Raw genomic sequence first — 14350 nt, 5'->3', positions numbered from 1 at the left:
CATGTGAAAAGACTAGATCGATTGCAGACCCAGGAATTGCTTCGCGGAATCAAGAAAGACTTCATGAAACATCGACATGGCATCCTTCGGAACGGGTGCGCCTCTTTGGCCAGATCGAGATGGTCCTGACGAAGCGCCAAAAAAACTGCTTCAGAAGCGCATTTTCGCAACCTTTTTGGATGCAGATGTCGAAGACGTGCAGGGATTGCAGGATACAGTGCCATACTGGCCGAAACAGATTGATGGAGAACCGGGAAGACCTCGAACCAATCTCTGCGTATACGTATTCGCTTCGGTATCCCTCTCTGGACTCCGTCAACGTTGGCCGACCATATTCTCGGAATCCACCATACGTCTACGTTCCACAAGTACCAGATGACCCCTCACCCATGGCAATACACTTCTACCATACCTCACCAGTCTCAACGACAGTCACAACGCAATAGGCGATCACTCAATGGCCCAATCATCAAGCCTGGTGGCGATCCGGAACGAGACAGACGATAAGGGACGGTTATACTTAGTACAGCTACAGATATAAGCTCAACCGAAGTGTGCTAGGTTCGTCTACCCTATAACACAGCGAATCACAATTCACTACCATCCCGTTCCAGACCCCGTGTTGGTCAAGCATCGTGGAGCTTCAGGTTCTCAGATGGAACCGAATACACAAGCGAAAACGAATACGTTCTCCTTCACGCAGTACTACTGGTTGACTACAGGTACCTGGCCCCTTCAGAGCCGTGGGGGTCTTAAGATGCAAGCGTATAAATCTAGTCTGGATAGGGATATATCTTGATCACTGCCCCCTTCAGTATTGAACGTCCGTCCTGGTACAGATTTTCCTCTTACTACACCCACTTCTGATCCTCTGCGCGCTTGCCATATCTCACAGTATGGAGACAGACTGACACTGATCGGGACATTTCATGGCATTCTACCTCTACGTGGGTACACCACAGAGCCCTTCTGGCGCTCACTTGCTTTGAAACTCCCAGCCCACACTGTCATCATACATGTACTCAAAAAGGCCAATATTTCAACACCATAAAGTTCTGATGCCGACGTCCATCACGCTCTACTTCAACAGACACGGTGAAGTCTAACAGACGCCATTGCTTTCTTCGTGCCTGAAAATCTCATGACACTTTATCTCACCGGCTTCATCGGATTCGTCCCAGCCCCCTCCCTCCTCGACGGCTCTATCCTACTCCTCAGGGAACTCATCTTTAGGGCGCAGCGCGACACCTCACTACGTCGATTTCCAGTTCGATATCAACTTCGACACTTTCGACACCGAATCCATCAACAACTCAGCAATAAGCATAATCCGCACATCCCACACGAGAGAGATGTAATCACGCAAGCCGAAGCCTCACTTGAGAGTCGGCAATTGAAAGGTGGAAGATGAAAAGATCAAAGACAAACTTTGAACCGAAACAAGCACTCTATTTATCTATCCAAGTGGGGAATCTAATCGCTAACATCATGAAGAAAAATGAACTGAGATCAGCAAAGGTGAGATGGGCTCTGTCAAGACCCGTCGCGCTTACCGCTCTCTATATCTCTGCAACTGTTCCGCCACAGAACACATATCCATCGGCCACCAACCATAACTTTTGCCCTTTCCCTGACTCTGGGCGTAGTCAGACATGCTCTCGTCGCGAGGGGCCTGGGGATGACGACGGATCATATTCGCCAATTTCTTGATATCCGTTCTTCCAAGATCGCCGATCCACCAAGCCTCTCGCTCGACCAGCATGACAAAAACAAGCCAGTGCGCAAAGATGTCCCACGCGAGCATCTGTATCTCGTAATCATAGTCGACGTCTCCGCCTTCGGACGGCGCCGCCGGAACACGCGACGGCCACGGCAACTCCAAAATGGCCATGAAATCTTCCGGGAGGCGATTGATCCATGGCAGAATCACCGGCATCAGGGGCAGGGAAGGGTGGTATGTGTGCGGCAATCTCAAAGATTCATTGAGCCACAAACACCGTAGTCTCGGATGTGTACCGCGGTCGTCGAGGCCTAGATTGGCCATCTCGTCATTCATCGGATCAAGAGGAGGAGAATGAGAAGGGTGCTGATTGTCGTCGTTCTCCGGAAACAGTGCATTGCCAATCGATATCAAAATGTCGACGGCCAGTGAACAAGCAGATATGGACGCGGCTTTGGAAAGCTGTTCACTGGCCTTTGGAAAGGCCATCGTGGGCAGCTCGGTACGAAGCGACCTCCGAACGTCTACCTGGAGTGCGTCGACTCTCCCCTGGAGCGCGTCCAGGGCACCCTCCCTCGTCACAGAGATGATGGACATCAAGGAAGAATCCACGTCGACCGTTTGCGGCGCCGAAGTCGCGCTCAAGCGTCTTTTCTCCTTGCTCACCTCGATGGCCTGCAGGATGTACGCTGACACGGACGCAGGGGGAACTTCCCCCTCGTACACCAACTCGGGATTTGGGCTATCATGTTGGTGCAGAGGTGAGTTGCAGCAGGCCGTGCCGATCGTGTTGATCCCGCGGAGCAGAGTCGCCCATTGCACGTTCGTGGGGTGGTCGTCGTCGTTGACACCGTACGTCTCGCTCATCGTGAATCGTGTCTGGGTTTTCAGCAGGCGAACGAGTCTCCTCCGGGCCAGTGCGTAGGGAAAGAGCACGGCAGAAAGAACATGTGCGACCTCTAGATTTCTCGGCGTCCCAAGGGCCACCTGTCGTCGGACCGCCTGCAGGCCTCGGTCGTGGTAGAGGTCGCTCTTTGCGAGCAGCCGCTGCACGTCGTCGGCGTGCTCAAGCGCAGTCCCGTCAACAAGGGCGTCGACGCAGAACGCGGCCGCGGTCACGGCCAGGAGCGCGCAGAGCATTCCCTCATTGGTCGCTGCCATGGCCATTATGGAGAGCCGGTGCGAGTGAGCGATGGGCGGTGCCGCTCCGACACTCCGGCTGGCCGGGTCCAGGTAGTAATGGAAAAGATGAAGATCTTCGTGAAAGGTTGGAACCTCTATATCCGGACTCAGGCTTGCTGACAGCGCCTGGAACGGCTCGCTAGATGTCTGCAAGAGCGGAGTGAGCGGCCACGAGGTCGGCGACGTGGATGGTGAGTTCGGTAGTGCTGCTTCAGAGGTCTGGCCTGGTTCGTCCAGGTCGAGCGACGCCGACGATGGGCCCTTATGGGATCGACCTTGTGCTGCTGCCGCTTTCTGAGCCTCCGAGGGGTACTCGCAAGGCTGTTTTCTATAGGCACAGTTGTGACATTGCGGTTTGGCCTCATCGCACTATATTCAATAAAGCATCTGGTTAGTGCACTGTCCCCTCGAAGACGGGCCTGTTGACGCATGTTTTGTTTACATACCTTGATCCTTCGTCTCCTACAGTACGCGCATCCATTTCGTGACTTTGTATGTGCTCTTCGTGGTTTGAACGGTTTCAGTAACTGTTTAGGGTCCATTGTATGGGGTTGAGTTAGAGCTACGCAAATTGTAGCAGAGATCTTATCTCTCGTGTCGTCGTGCTATATCTGTGATACCGTCGTACCTCGTGTGCTGAGGGGGTGAAGGAAAGGGAGTAATTAAAGCTTTAACAATTTGATACCTGGAATATTGTGGTTTCATCGGTCCGTGCTGGTAGGTAATACGAGTAGTCCGATCCGGATATATTCGATGGACTTCAACGGGTTCGCTTGGTCTCCTTACCTATATTTCTAAGTCATCCCCTGTGGGTGGGTTACCTTGGGTCGATCATTCATCGTCATCTCGCATTGTGGCTTGTTGTTTTATGTCTCCCGAAAAAATCAAAAAGGTTCGCGCGAGTGCTGGTTGCATTGGTGCTCAGGCCTTGGTGTAGTACCCATGACTCTTTAACAAATTGTTGTTAAACCTACTCCATAATGCCGCCTCAATCGAGGAGTTGCAAGGGCTAGTCCGGGCGGAGCTGCACAAGCGAGGGACGTAACTGGCCCAGAAAAGCGAAAGAACCGAAAGCACGAGTCTCTCCCCCTGTCCAGGCTGTCACTAAAGAAGTGACTGAAACCAGATCTCGGAACGGGGAACAGCGGAACTGTGCAAAATGGTTGGATGGCCGATGGCGAGACGGTAGGCGAACCATCGTCGGACTTTTCCCTCTCCGACATTCGCCCTCCCAACCTTGAGGTGTCAGATGTACTTTTTACTGTATGGTGGTAGGGGTGTCCTGCTTCAGTCACGTTGTCCGCCCAAGTCAGCGTGGGTTTACCAGGATCATGCCAAATGCCTGGCCGGAGGTGAAGAAGTTGATGTCCCCGTTCCAGTTGATTTCAAATACGCACTCTTGGCTTGCCGGAACGCGCAAGCCTTAGTACAAGTACTTGACCCTTTGAACTTTAAAAACATCTAACTAACTGGTTCAGCTTCAAAAGCCTCACTGAGTCACTGGCCTTGGCCGCACTAAGTACTACTGTAGGCCACTAACTAACTAGTGTAGCCTGCGCTCGCTAACCCATAATGCTGGTTTGGCATCAAGAAGCCTTGCGACGCCATAAGGCACAGGTATGCGAGGCCCAAGTCCTGTCCCGCTACGAGTACACAGCCCCGGTCTATTTGATATTTTGATGAGGAGATATCCGCTCACGGTGTGGATATTTGTTCTCGAATAGCAATAGAAACACGGAATCTCACAGCGCCCGATGACTAAGCTTTGCTTTGCTTGTCGTATTCGTATTCGTCTTCACTCTCGAGGGGATGACAGGCTGCAGCCTGGGTATTGTGACTGCTTCTCTCAGGCGACACTGTAAGATGTCATTACTGGCACGTACAATCCGATGTAACCTCATGTACGCAGGTGGTTTCGAAGTCCGAGATGTGGAGGGCGTGTGATTCCTAGGCTGGTGAGGCTCATATAACAGAACCAGTACTGATGAGCTGAACTCCGGCCGTCGGACATGGCACAACGTCATTTCTGCAGGCAGCTATGTTTACTGTGCCTCTTTCAATTACCGACGACGAGAAATAGAGCATTGCTGATTCTGTAACTTCACATTTACGCTTTTGATCGCTCGACCGACGACCTTCCCCAGTCAATGATGATAACCTGTACAACGTAACATGGCATTTCGCATCATTCCAAAGCCGCACCTGAACTCGTTGATAATGGAGAGGTCGGTAAAGGGACAGATGCTTTAATTTTCACACGTTTCAAGTAGTTTGCTTCTGTCATTTTGCTTGCCATTGATCAGCGATTGAACAAGCAGTGACGCTGTCCAGAAACGCATGCCAGTTCAACGCCCAGAATGACAACGAAGGACATAGAGACGGCTCCAAGTATGTCCCTGCCTTAGCAAGTCTTACCTAGGCTGATAGGTAAGCTGCTGAACAATGCGGAGAAGGGTTTATTCGAGTCCTGGGGTAAAGATATCGGATCACGAGGAAGATGTGGTCTGAGTATGCTGGGGGATCGGCCTCGTCAATGGATGTGGCGTCAGATCAAGAACGAGTACTCGTACGGCGGTACTAGCAACGCTCAATGACGGTGACCTTCCGTGATTTCCATAGGGAGTAGTAGCCTGAGTAAGCACTCCACGACACACCATTCCGCGCAAACTCCACAAGCAATCCATTGTGAACTCGGAAAGTCTCTAACCTGCAACCAGGGTATCGAAGGCTCCAGGTCACACCCGAACAACCGGTTGGAAGTGTACCTGGAGCAGCAATGGACTGCACGAGAAATTGGTGTCTCGTGAGTGGCGAGATCCATCGAGTCAACGGTCACGAAAGCAGTGTTGGCATTACACGAAGGTATCCTCATGCTGAAATCATATGCGATCCTATAGACTCGTGACACGAGACACGATACACTTTCGAAGTGCCAATTTTCACATGCCGCAAGGCTGAGTATATATATGTTCTCGTTTCAGTCCTACCTGCACGCATCAGCTCGTGTGTCCATAAAGTGACCGGAATCGTGTCCCAGCAGCACCCTAATGCCGCCTCCAGGCCAGGGGTTATGCTGTGCCTCGAACGTAGTGGTAACCCGTGGTCGGACGATTGGGTGTCCTGATGTCTCAATGATTGATACAATGGGCAAGATGCAGATGATACTGGGCTGCGACTTTGTACAACCAGGCATTTCGCCATCGAAAAGGTGAGTTAGTTGACGGGTGCAGCCAGCAGAGCGTGAGCTTGTCCTCAGACTTTCCCCGGTTTGATCTCGGCATATGAAGGGTGGCGCCCCAATAAAGGACTAATGCAAGTGCAAGTGCAAGTGAGCGTGCAGTCTGCGTTTCGTCTTACCTAGACGGCATGCAGAAGCGGCAATAGGGTAATAGTGATCCGGAAACACACGATCGAAGGATTCATAGTGGCCAATGACTTTGACAATGCAGAGTCCGGTGGTCCTGCAGACGGCCCCTCTGATGCGGAGGCAGGCTTGTTCACCAACTAGTCCCCCTCCATCACGGGTGCCGCCGTGTCTGGTGAGGATGAAGACATGTATACTGTATGTTTGAAGGGAACCAACCGAGAAGCAAAGAAAGACCGTCAGATTCGCTAAACACCCATGACCGAAGTGCTCCCCACATGGCAGTTCCTCACGACGGTGTTTGACCAGGAGCTTCATGTTCCGTCTATCCGGACGTCAAGCACCACAAAGCTTCATGGCGTTGCGGCGTGGCTCCCACTGTGTAACCGGCACTGCAGTTGCGATTGGAATCGTTGAGCTCACTGTGATATGAATCAACGGTGTGGCAAGCACATGTCTGCGCGACAGGCCATGGTAGATCTGTGGTATACAGCAGGGAGAAAGGCCAGCGCATGCACCAAGTGGCTCGTGAAGATGTCGGCTTGTGCGTCCGAAGTCTTGGCCCAGCAGATCAAGGCGCGTCTCGTAGAATCCATGTTGGGCGGTGTGGACGCACGAAGTGAAGGATGCCTCGGTGCACGGCGTACCGTGGATGGAAACGAAGTGGGAGGGAAAACATTTGACCACAGGATGCAGCTAGAAATGGCGATGGGGTTCACCAAATGGGCTAATTTGAGACCGCCACCGTGTCTGCGGGTTGCACCCTTGGTAGAGAGGCATCTTGTATAACCAGCGAGAGAATATGTAGGTATGTATATAAAAGCGATTCGACGATTACCCGGGAGAGTCTGCGGTGTGTTCATTCTCGAAAGTGCAACTCCATTTGTGCAGCACGAGGACTTCCCATTTACTGACTCCCTCGAAGAGAGTTCGACTGCGTTCCACTAGTCTGCCTACAACACGGAGGGTAGGCAATCATCCACACAGTACATCCGTCTGTCACTGAAAGCACTGACCGGCCTGTCTAGATCGCGCCCTCGGTCACTCTGTGGGCGCCAGGAATTCGCATTCAGAGCGCTGCTATTATTGCGGCATCATGATCTAGCAGTGTCACTGTCAGCGTTGCAGAAGAGCCACCACAACCTCAGCCTCACCCTGAGGACCAAGTGCAGTCTATCAACCGCCTCTTCTCACCGTATCTCACTCGCCATCAGCTTATTTGTGCTCGCACCATCCCTCCGGAACTGGCACCGTCTGGTATCGTCCTGCGTTCCTGTTCACTGCCGCCCGGAAAAGCCACCGCGGTCACCACAAATTCCAACCCACCAAAGTCTGGCATCCAGACCCCGACTAGAATATCCCTCACACAAAAGTTTCTTCCTTCTCAAAGAAGCTTAACTCGATCTAAAAGATTTTTCTTTTGGCCAGTTCGTCACGCACGAATAGCGAATTTGCCATTGCAGGTCCTCAGCAACAATCTAGGTACCTCTGGAAAGGAACAGATCGCACTGCTGCAGCAAAGGCAGCCAGTCGAAAGAGAAAGAGACACGCCACATCAGAGTTTCACCGCAGACGCCTCTCGGGCCATCGTTCTCGGTAGAGGTAACGAGTACGAACACTCGCTCGCCGTATAATCCTCCCTATCTCTGCTGGAGGCACCTGGTATTAATAATTGGTCAGCAAGTCGGACTTGTCGCTGCCACGAGCACCCCCGAAATCCCGACATCTCCCTCCCTCTCTCGCCCGTGCCAGGCCGCCATTCAGTCTTCACCAAGCCTACCGATCCCCCCCAATCTTTTCCTCGGGACCCTTGACGCAGGCGCTGTCAAGTCAGTAACCACCTAAGCGTCGAAGCCTATTTCACTGTCCAGCCGAATCGTCCCCGGACTGCACTCAGCCCCCGAGGAGCAGCCTGCACGGCTCAAGCCCACCTGTTCGCCTAACGAAAAGAAAAATTAGTGACCGCCAGTGACCGCACACACGATCATGACCAAGTGATCGCAAATCCCTTTCATCATAAGGCCAGTTCCTGACGCCAGCCTAAAAGCCAACCCGCTTCACACATCACCAGACTTTCTCCCTGTTTGCGCAACTTCTACTCATTCAGTTACTTTTTGAGCATTCTCGCCACCAATATCGCTGCATTTCTTCCACCATCATCCTCCTACAAAAAAACACCAATTCAACCGGGCAGAAGAGCAAGGAGAAATAAATATCTCATTTCCGATCCTCTCTCGCGCGTCATCATACATTAACACCGCTATTTGGGACCGTATCATCCAAGGCTTCCCTTATCTACCGCCACTAAGAACACCAGACACAGGGCTCCTCGCCCGCCAGACGAGCATCCCCCACCTCACCTTACATATCTCACATGAATCGCTCATCGTCTTCAAGTCACAACTCTCAACCGTCCTCTTCTTCTGCCTTGACACATTCTCCAGTTCCACAGGATGACGCTGCTTCGATAACAAGACTCGCGGGGGACACGGCTCACCTCACCGTGAATGGTGCTGCCGTGCCCGCCGCCGCCGCCGCCGCCAACCCTGCTCTCCCTCAACTCCCTGCGCCTGTCGCCAAAAAACCCAAAATGACACACCGTCTCACTCGAATGTTCTCTCGCACCGAACAAAGGGACATCGACGCCGCCAACGCACAACATCTCAAAGCCGCATCCCCCAGGCCGGATGCTTCGACTGAGGCCCTCAACGGTCAATCTAGCCGACCAGTACCGGCCAGGACGTCCTCTGGCGACCAGAAAGACAAGAAGATGGCCATCCTACAGACTGCCAAAGAAAAGAGCAAGGGCGAACCACCCTCAGATGCGACTTATACTCAATTTAAGAGATTTGAACTACATGAAGATGGCACCCATGAACATCACCTCAAGTCCGCCAAACGGCAAGAGAAATTGTCCGACATGCTCCGCGAAATGCTGGGTGGCAAGAAGAAGGACGCAGATGGGGATCAACAATTGTCCCTGATGTCCTCGTGGGTGGATCAGCTGAGATCGGAAAAGGATGCCTTGGCTAGTGACAAGAAGGGCGGTCCCAACGCTACCGCCAACCTGGTTGAGAAGTACGGCAAATGCCAGGAAATCGTCGGTCGCGGCGCATTCGGCATCGTTAGGATATCGCACAAGCCTGATCCTAACAGCGTCAGTGGAGAGTCGTTGTACGCCGTCAAGGAGTTCCGCCGCCGCCCGCAGGAGACGGCGAAAAAGTACCAGAAACGGCTCACCAGCGAATTCTGTATATCATCGTCATTACGACACCCAAACATAATACACACCCTTGACCTCCTTCAAGATGCAAAGGGGGATTATTGCGAAGTCATGGAATACTGTGCTGGAGGCGACCTCTATACGCTAATCCTCGCCGCTGGCCAATTACAGGTCTTGGAGGCTGACTGCTTTTTCAAGCAGTTGATGCGTGGCGTTGAATACATGCATGAGATGGGCGTCGCCCATCGAGACCTGAAGCCCGAGAATCTACTGCTTACGACGCGCGGTGCTTTGAAAATCACCGACTTTGGAAACGGTGAATGTTTCCGAATGGCTTGGGAAAAAGAGGCTCACATGACGGCCGGGCTGTGCGGGAGTGCCCCTTATATCGCGCCCGAGGAGTATCAAGGCGGGGAATTCGACCCTCGAGCCGTCGACGTGTGGGCTTGTGGTGTAATCTACATGGCCATGCGAACCGGCCGTCATCTATGGAGAGTGGCTCGGAAGGAAGAAGACGAATTCTACGAGCGCTATCTCGAGGGACGCAGAGATGAAGATGGTTATGCTCCAATTGAAACGTTGCACAGGGTGAGTTGATTCTGCTGTTCCCTCATGACGCACTGTACGTGGCTAACAGATATTTTTTTCCGTTCATCAGGCACGCTGTCGAAATGTCATCTATTCGATTCTAGACCCCAATCCAGGTCGCCGTATTACCGCGTCTCAAGTCCTCAAATCCGAATGGGGTAGAGACATCAAAGTTTGCAAGGCAGGCGAGGAAGGATATTAATCTACCTACGTTTTGGACATGACATAGTCGTCAAGGATGATAGCGTGTTTCTGCGGCTGGACGAAATTTCCTTCACTCGTGTCATTATTGTCTTTTTCCATATACACACACGAGTTTGATGACTTTTTTGACGAAGTGATGACACCTCAAAGCCATTGATTTCGGTTTTCTCCTCGAGATCGATAGGAGCCCAAACAGAGACGTTACAGAGAAGGCTGTTCTTTTCTTCTTTTATCGAGGGAGGTTCAAGATGGTGATTGTCTATTTTTTGCCTCTGGTTCATCCACCAGCCGGTGAATTGTATGTCACAAAGAAAGCGAGCATCTCTAGAGTGGAGTGGAAAGCGATCGATGAATGAAATGCCTCAGAATTAGCGTTTGTTTCGTTTCTATGTTTCGTTTGTTCTCTTCTTTCTCTCCTTCTCTCGTGTCTCTTCAGCCCGTCCGAAGATGTCTACGTAGGGAGACCTACACCTACCTAGCCTACATATCGGGTATCCGGTACCCGGGTTGTCTGCACCTGGTCTAGGTGCCTGCAAACGTGCACGTACAGGACGTACATACGTAGAGTATAAGCGCCCCATGATACCTCACTTGGCAATTATATCCGTATGGGTCTCGGGGTCCATTCTCCGTAGTACTCCGTACTCCGTACTCGCTAGGCACCCACACTCGGCAGATACAAGTAGGTAGGTCGCTATCATCTGCTTTGCAGTCCTTTATTGTATATTTGCCTCGCTGACGTCGCGTTGAGGGCTGGCTGGTGGAGGCTGTGTGGTGTATTGTAGCTTACGCGTCGGTGGTTGTAATACGAGTACGAGTAACGTTGGACTTTTTGGGGGTTTCTGCATAACTTATGAAAAAAGTCTCCTGGGTCCAAAGTCTACCCCTTGGCAATATGTAAGTGCCTCAGGTTGACATAGAAAGGCTCAATAGGGTTTGAAAACCGTAGGGAACAGGGAACAATGGAAGCCAAGTCAGTCCTAGCCAGTAGGCCCGGGCCCTGGTCCATGGCAAGAGTGGGAGAGAGAGAGTGGCAATGTGGCTGAGGTTGTGAATGTGCGTCACTCTCTGACGATCTGGTCCTGGGGCCAACTCAGTTTCATGAACGACGTTCAAGTGTATCAGGTGTCGGTGTCACCGACTATGGTGCACGAGGCGCGCACGGGTAGTGAGTACGCCGCTACTTCAGGTACTTACTTACCTGGAGGTACTCGTAAGTACCTTGTGTATCTAGGTAAACTACTCGTACGTTAACTAGTACCGTGCGGGGACGGTCGAAGCGCATACCTGCCTATTGTGTATGCACTCGTACAGGCCTGGACGTGGGTGGAAGGAAGCTTTGTTCTCGAATACGCCGTCGCGAGCAGAGGTACAATATGGATGCCGACAAAAGTACAGGCACCTAACACCTGAACTTATACCCCCTTGGACCGCCTCGGTACCATATGTCCAGATCTAATTTAAGACAGGTACTTCCTACCTAATGTATCCAGCCAGCTAGCCAACTACAATTACTCGATATACCCGTCGCCCAGGTACCGTAAGTGGCGGGAACTCGTGTCCTCAACCATCACCTTATGTTATCTGAAGGTACCTACCTGCCTGGGCGGGTAAGGCAAGTACTACACGCTCCTGGGGGAGGGGGGGGGGGGGGGTTGTTGTTCCAAGGTGAAGAACAAGAAGACGATTTCCATGGATTTGATTACTCAGGGGTACAGTAGGTATCTCATTTTTCATACACATGACTGACATGCGTCACTTGCAAAAAACACATACGACCAAATGACCACCGGACTGTACGAGGTAAATAGATCCAGATTATGACTGGCGACTGGTGAGGTGGTCGGATACCAATTGCCAAACAAGATACATGAACGCTGCTTGCATGCTCCGTTGGATATGTCCTTGCAAAGCCTCCGTCCGCCCATTGACCCGTCGGAAATTGACGACGTCAAAGTCGATGACACGATGGGATCATACACAGACAATACCCTTGGCAAATGTCGGTGGGTAATGCTTCCCCTTTGAATGTCATCCGTCTTCATCTTCAACCCTCTGATCATATCGGTACTCCCCTTTTTTGTGACTCCATCCAAAGTTGCAGTTGCAATTGAGACCCCAGACCCGACTCGCCCCGTCAAAACGCCAGAATGAGAACGAGAGAGACGACACGAGAAACGACAGCTTTTCCTTTTTCCACTCAAGTACAGAGTATGTGTGGTTACCGACACACACAAACTCAATCACTCTCATCGCTGTCGTCAGCCTTGCTGGCCGAGCTCTTTCGCTTTTCTTTCTTCTCCTTCTTCTCCTTTTTCCTACGCTTACGCTCGGCGCGTTCTTCTGGGGTTTCACCATCGTGCTTCTTCCGCTTCTCCTTCTTTTCCTTGGGACCCAACGACGCGGCGTCTCCGTTGACTGACGTGGCGGCGGCAGTCGCGTCAACATCCATCGCCTCTGCGTCTGCGCCGTTGGGCGCAACGGGTGGAGCAGCAAGGACGTCGGCTTGTGACGTCTTCTCCTGCACCGGCGCAGCGGCGGAGCCAGATGCATCGGCTGGCGCGTTGTAGTCGGTGTATTCAGCAGCCCACTTGGCTGGAGTGGCTTCATTGGCACGGCCATATTTCTAGTGCTTGTGTCAGTAACGAACAGTCGTAGTGACAAGGGAAAAACATGTAGGACAACTTACGTCAAGTTTGCCATCAGACTTCATCTTCTTCTTTTCCAGAGCAACCGGTCCCATACCCCATCTTCGAGGGTACAGGTCTCGCTCCATGATACATCTCTTGACCTTGGCCACGACACCGTGGTCACACGTGGACAGCTCGACGGTGGACATTTGTGCAATCCCCAGCGCAATGGCTTCACCCTTGGTGGTCATCAGGACCACTTCCTCGTGAACTTCAATGCCTGCTTCGAACCGCAGCAGACCCGGGATCATGAGCTTGGCACCATAGCAGACGGCGTTGACTGCGCTGTCCTTGACAACGATACGCTTGTATGAGGTCAGGAGGCTTTCAAGAGGCGAAATGACCTTTCGAAGGTACGCTTCGTCTCTGTTGTTGTCCATCATGTATTGCGCGTCAAGCACGTCATGTAGCGTGACCATGCCGTCGCTCTCGGCCATGGCTCCCGACCGCACTCTTCGAAGCTCTTGCATATGTGCGCCAACACCTAGCAGCAAACCTAGATGCACGCAGAGTGTTCGGATGTATGTTCCTGCTTCGCAGCTCACCCAGAACACGCCCAGGTGTCGATCATTGTCGAACTCGTAGAGCTTGCTCTCGTGGATAGTTCGAATACGGAGCTGTCTCTTGACGGCTGAGATCAACGGGGGTCGTTGGAAGAGGGCACCAGTCAGGGTCTCGAGAGCTCGTGCAAATTGCGCCTCTCCGCCGGGTAGTTTGTCGTGTAGTCTGACAACGCACACGTATTCCTTTCCGGCTCCTTGTTGCGACTTAACCAGGCGAGTTGCTCGATCTATGCAGACAATGAGACAACCGGTGACTTTGGGGTCGAGTGTGCCGCTGTGACCCGTCTTTTCTACTCGGAGTATTCTCTTCACCCACGCGACAACTTCGTGACTGGACGGGTTGGAAGGCTTGTCGAGGTTGATGACACCAGAGGAGATGTAGGATTTCAGATCGCGCTTCAGAGGTGTGCACCCGCAGGGAATGGGTGTGAAATGTCCCGTTCGCACGAGTACTGTCGAAAGCTGGTCAGTGGACTTCTATGGAAGCGAGAGCTGTAACAAACATTTGTCATAGTTTTTGAGCAGCAGAGGCCACTCAGAGGTAGGAATTACAGAGGCGACATTCTCTGGCTTGATGGCATAGTCGACCTCTTCGGGCTCTGCAACCTTTGCCATGGTTGGCGGAATGCTTGAGCTCGACGCTGTGCGAACCCGAGGAATCAACCAGGTAAGATAGTGGCTTCAAAGGAACGGGCAGACCGTTAATGATGCAAGATACCCTATAACAGTATCAAGCAGACGACAGAATATGCAGCGTGAAGAAATATTGCCATACCACAAAATATCGACCATCCGGCGGCCGCTGGACAGTAAAAA

At 52.1% G+C, this 14350-nt stretch overlaps 3 protein-coding genes across 3 annotated transcripts; 1 reads left to right on the top strand and 2 right to left on the bottom strand.

The window, feature by feature from the left end:
• Positions 1-1549: 1549 nt before the first annotated feature.
• On the bottom strand, positions 1550-3444 carry PV08_01270 (uncharacterized protein; the record flags this gene model as incomplete). Its single annotated transcript, XM_016375633.1, has 2 exons — positions 1550-3271; positions 3349-3444. 2 exons carry the CDS (start codon positions 3442-3444, stop codon positions 1550-1552), a joined length of 1818 nt encoding a protein of 605 aa, XP_016240909.1.
• Positions 3445-8640: 5196 nt separating this feature from the next.
• Positions 8641-10279, top strand: PV08_01269 (uncharacterized protein; the record flags this gene model as incomplete). The annotated part of the gene is made up of 2 exons (XM_016375632.1): positions 8641-10077; positions 10148-10279. 2 exons carry the CDS (start codon positions 8641-8643, stop codon positions 10277-10279), a joined length of 1569 nt encoding a protein of 522 aa, XP_016240908.1.
• Positions 10280-12520: 2241 nt separating this feature from the next.
• On the bottom strand, positions 12521-14149 carry PV08_01268 (centromere/microtubule-binding protein cbf5; the record flags this gene model as incomplete). The annotated part of the gene is made up of 3 exons (XM_016375631.1): positions 12521-12907; positions 12971-13986; positions 14038-14149. The coding sequence occupies 3 exons, from the start codon at positions 14147-14149 to the stop codon at positions 12521-12523; spliced, it is 1515 nt and encodes a 504-aa protein (XP_016240907.1).
• Positions 14150-14350: the final 201 nt, after the last annotated feature.

This window comes from Exophiala spinifera (genome assembly GCF_000836115.1).
Source record: "Exophiala spinifera strain CBS 89968 unplaced genomic scaffold supercont1.1, whole genome shotgun sequence".
NCBI lineage: Eukaryota > Fungi > Ascomycota > Eurotiomycetes > Chaetothyriales > Herpotrichiellaceae > Exophiala > Exophiala spinifera.
This window is presented reverse-complemented; position numbering and strand designations above follow the sequence as displayed.